This window comes from Anguilla anguilla, chromosome 2 (genome assembly GCF_013347855.1).
Source record: "Anguilla anguilla isolate fAngAng1 chromosome 2, fAngAng1.pri, whole genome shotgun sequence".
In the NCBI taxonomy this organism is placed as follows: Eukaryota; Metazoa; Chordata; class Actinopteri; order Anguilliformes; family Anguillidae; genus Anguilla; species Anguilla anguilla.
This window is the reverse complement of record NC_049202.1, coordinates 8,768,875-8,773,217: the sequence shown is the minus strand read 5'-3', so window position 1 is coordinate 8,773,217 and position 4,343 is coordinate 8,768,875. Positions and strand designations below refer to the sequence as shown.

General features: G+C 40.7%; 1 protein-coding gene across 2 annotated transcripts in view; it reads right to left on the bottom strand.

The window, feature by feature from the left end:
* tmem178 (transmembrane protein 178) overlaps window positions 1-3,460 on the bottom strand; it is a 10,285-nt gene extending 6,825 nt beyond the window's left edge. Inside the window, exons 1-3 of one of the 2 annotated variants that reach the window (XM_035402733.1) lie at window positions 3,227-3,460; window positions 2,566-3,147; window positions 2-115 (exon numbers count right to left, since the gene is read on the bottom strand). In XM_035402733.1, the coding sequence (XP_035258624.1) occupies window positions 2-115; window positions 2,566-2,977 (526 nt within the window). In that variant the 5' untranslated portion in view covers window positions 2,978-3,147; window positions 3,227-3,460. Of the gene's footprint in view, window position 1; window positions 116-2,565 lie in introns of both variants that reach the window. The other variant, XM_035402732.1, reaches the window with a different exon arrangement.
* Window positions 3,461-4,343: the final 883 nt, after the last annotated feature.

Genomic DNA, 4,343 nt, shown 5'->3' with positions numbered 1-4,343 from the left:
CGTAAAAGGTGCCATTCGTCCTGTTGGATTGTCCTGGTCAGGTTGAGGGGGATGTTCCTGAGCCGTATTGGCTGGGAGAAATGGTACTTCACTGTTGTGCATCTCTGTGCAATACCTATGACGACATTATTATTACAGTTACTATAACTAATAAAACTTCAATATTTAAAAAAACAAATACAATACCAAACATATCTTATTAAAAAAGATAAAATTAAATCACCTACAAAATTCTGGAAATAGCTAAACGAGAGATAAATGCATGAATTAATATTAGTAAATCACTGCAACTAATTAATATATTAATATTAAATTAATACATTTCTAAATAGTCTCAACATAGGTGACAGCCTTCGCGAAACAGACGAACAATAGATCACTTTTATGTGGGAAAAATGATATGTTTTTGTTTTGTTTTTTGTTTGTTTTTTTTTTGTTATCCAGAATTCCAGTCAATGGTAAACAGAGAGCCTTGCCCATACGGTGGGGTGTCTTCCGGAAGACCTTCGCCGCAAGATGGCACTCAGCATGCATCCTCAGAGTTTAGAATCCTGACTATGATATACATGGTCGGTGTAAAATGTAAAAACAAAGGCAAACAACTCGAGGATATATGCACTGTTTTATTATTTATCCACTGAGTTGTGAAAAATGCGTAAAGTTGTCTTTTACGCGCAGCATATGCTATTTACGAATACCAGGCTACAGCACGAGCTACGGTTATACACTGTGCGGGAGGGGGGGGGGGGGGGGGGGCTGGGCTATTGCAGCATTCCAAACACTGTGCATAACTCTAAAGGACAGCTTGTCGTCAGGGGAACGTCGAGGCCGCGCGTGGGGAAGACTGCTTTCTGCTCCTGTACCGGCGCCCATTGATGTTACTGCCCATTTGGTCTTTGAACAAATACTGCCATCAACATGCACTGTTACAATGTTGAAACCAGACTATGCACTCTGTGCAGTCCTTTAGAGCCACAGCAATCTCTGTGCCATACACTTCTTTTTTTTTTTTTTTTTTCATTTTTTTTTTTTTACATTTTTGGGGAAACAAAATTATTGTTTACGGTCACCAAAACCAGGAAATTTGTTATACAAACTGTCGCTAATGTAGGCCCAGCCTGTTTGCAGGTTTCATCATCAGAATCATATTTCCATAGTAGCGCATTTACATGTCACAAGCTTTTTTCAGACTTCATTAGTGAAGCCTAATGAAACTTTCAATAATTACAAAGCCACCGGGCCTACATTGTGAAAGGATACTCTCGCGCTGTTGTTTATTTGGTGCATCCTGCGCTGTCAATAGATTTAAAAGGGTGAAATTGTATGCAGCATCTATAGCCTGTGATTTCTCAGTTGCCAGATGTATCATATGATATAAATCAAATGAAAGCGACTTGACAGGATCGAATCACATCTCTTGTTTCATTGATATGCCATGTGTCGGTGCCGAGAAGTGCTGAAGGTCGAGGTGTTGTGTCACGTCACCTGTTTAGTATGCACTTAGGATATTTCCAATATTTAACGCCGACTTCATTAGTTGCATATTTATGATTGACCGGCCACCTAAATGCATTATCTTTTCCCTAGACTAACGCCGGATCGAATTTCTAAATGTAACCTTGAATAGGATACCCACAACAAGAAAAACCCATTTGATTAGTAGCTACATTTGAGGCTGTTATTTATTGCCTCCAGCACGGGCAAATAGACTACAGTAGTATGAGTGCCAGAGAGCATCGTGGAAAAAAAGCCTAAGGCTTGATTTGGATTAAACTTGGTAAATTAATTACCCCGACAACAAGGAAGAAACACGTGAAATTTTACGTTACAGTGGCAAAAGGTGGTAGAGTTGTGTACACTGTGTGCAACTTAAGTTTATATTTTAAAGCAGTAGTTTTGGACATCCATTTGTATATTTCGAAGAATGAAAAATGTAAAGTTTGCAACCTCACGGCAGACTGCTAGCCTTTAAACATGAACAGTCGGATGAAGCATTCCAATCCAAATCTATTTTGAATATGTGTTACAACTAAAATAATAAATATTATTTAAGTTAGGTTATCTTTGGCCTAAATGTTCATTGCCTGGTTTATGGCCATCAATAACCTCCACTAGCATTCCTGTATACGGCTTCCAGTGGAGTTAGTCTGTACTCTGTAAGGTCGTGAAGATTTAAAAATAGACTGACAGATCAATATCGCTTTTCTGGAAATAATAGATAACATAACGTCCTGTATAGTGCATTTAAGATAAAAACCATCGAAGGCAGATAAATGAAAAAGCGAACATCGTTAAGACATATTTATTTGCTGCGGTTTGATCATAGTCATAACTGCACACCGTTAGAATATTCGAGCCAATCGACAAGACTCTGCTCGTCAGTTGCTGCCGTGTATGCAGCCTGCTGTGCTCGGAAAAGGCTACGTAGCGAACACTCAGAAAGCTGCGTTTTCTTTGGACTTTCTACGGTTCTTATATGGCAAAAATGCGACTGCATCCTTTGAGTGCATTTATATAAGGTACACAGTGAGACTGTGTCTCTTTTACAGGGTTCGAGCGTCTTACCCTTGTAAATGAGTTTATCAATATCCTCGTCCAAGCCGAGGAAGTAACATTTTCTCCACAGTCCCGAATAGGTTGAAAACAGCGGACGTCCACATTCCGTCTCCAAAATCCCCATCCCCAGTATTGACCTCCAGTTTTCCAGGAGTTCCTCTTCTCGGCTCCCGACGTGTATCGGCTTCATCAGAGCCAGACTCCGTCGAGGATTGTTATTGTCCACGAGCGGCAGGTGGTAGATCGGCATCTCCCTATTTTTCTGACCATTGGAATCCGTCCCGTACAGGTCACAATTCTCCCTGTGTCTCCGGGTGTCCGTCTCGTACCAGTGGTCAGTAAAGATAGCGGTGATGAGCAGCAATAACGACAAAATGCTCATGGACAAGCTGACCGCCGTTACGAGAGCCTGTTTCTCCATATTTCAATCATTAGAGCTGTAATTTGCGCGCAGTCAGTCGTGAGGAACAGTAGAACGCCTTTCAACATCGGTTTCTCCGGCAACTATGCATTCCTTCCCAGTGATCGCGATGCCCCCGGAAAAAAACACTCCAGCGATGCGATTGCCTCTGTCATTTGCCCAAGGCTGACCTGTGTAATGCAGAAAACCTTTAGACAGCGCAGGTGTGTATTTACGGTCAGAATGATGCCTTCTGCGCGAGACTCTGACCTGTTATCGTCGACACGGGTTCCCACCTTTCTCCATCGTCTTGACTCCGGGGGAAAATTTGTTTTCACTTTCCCTGTTAAAAAACTGTATCCGCTGTGGCTGTCCTGCCCGCCCGTGTGCTTCTCCGGTCACTCCGCGATAAATATTGTAGGCTGCCGCGCGAGCGGCTCTCAGCGCGTGCGAGGGAATGTTCGGGCTGCCAGGTTCTTTAAGCTTCTACACTGGCGATGGGTGTGTCGTCGACATGCAGTAGGCGCGACAATTCGCTTTTTCCTGCATGCATGGGCAAACTGTACGAATTATAGCTTCAAAGAAAGTATTTAAGGTCAGTGGTACACTGTAAATTAAAATAAACCCTCCTCTATGTATTTCACCTAATTATTATTATTATTATTATTACTACTACTACTACTACTACTACTAAAATTTGTAGTAGTATATAACTTAATTCACTTAAGCAAGAATGTTTCTTCTCTGTTTTTAGCCATCATTTTGGTCTATATTAATTGCAAATTTATTTATTTTTCATATGTGCATAGATGCTGAGAGTGAACCTGAACTTGAACAGATAGGCTTCCACACAATGGAATATTGACAGTATCTTATTGGGTGAAGATAAATGGCTCTTTTTTATGGAACATGGGTCTGTTGGTTTTATTAATAAATAAAAACACTTATAGAACTGATATAAGTGGGATATAATATTACAAGAGATGTATGTATGTATATCTATTTGAGTATGTAGGTGGAAAGACAGTATGAGATAGGCTGAACCTGCAATGGAGCTTATTATTTATAGTATAGATATTTGGCAGAAAACAGGCATCTTTCATTTTAGATTTGATGCTCATGGGAATGTTTGTTTTCACAGCTCTGGGTTACGTTAGGACTCGTGCCAATCTTTTCGATGAGATATTTTCACATTTGTTATTTGTGCTTCAGACCTTTACCTTCTAACACAGAAACTGATCCTGGCGACAGCCTGTGGTGGTTTTCACTTGAGTTAAGCTGAAGTCATTAGGTTTGGTTGAACTGTTAATTGCAAGTCAATGTGGATTTGCCACCTCATTGTCCTTTGCTTAAGAAGTGTTGTTGGTGTGTAAACAAGACACGGAAA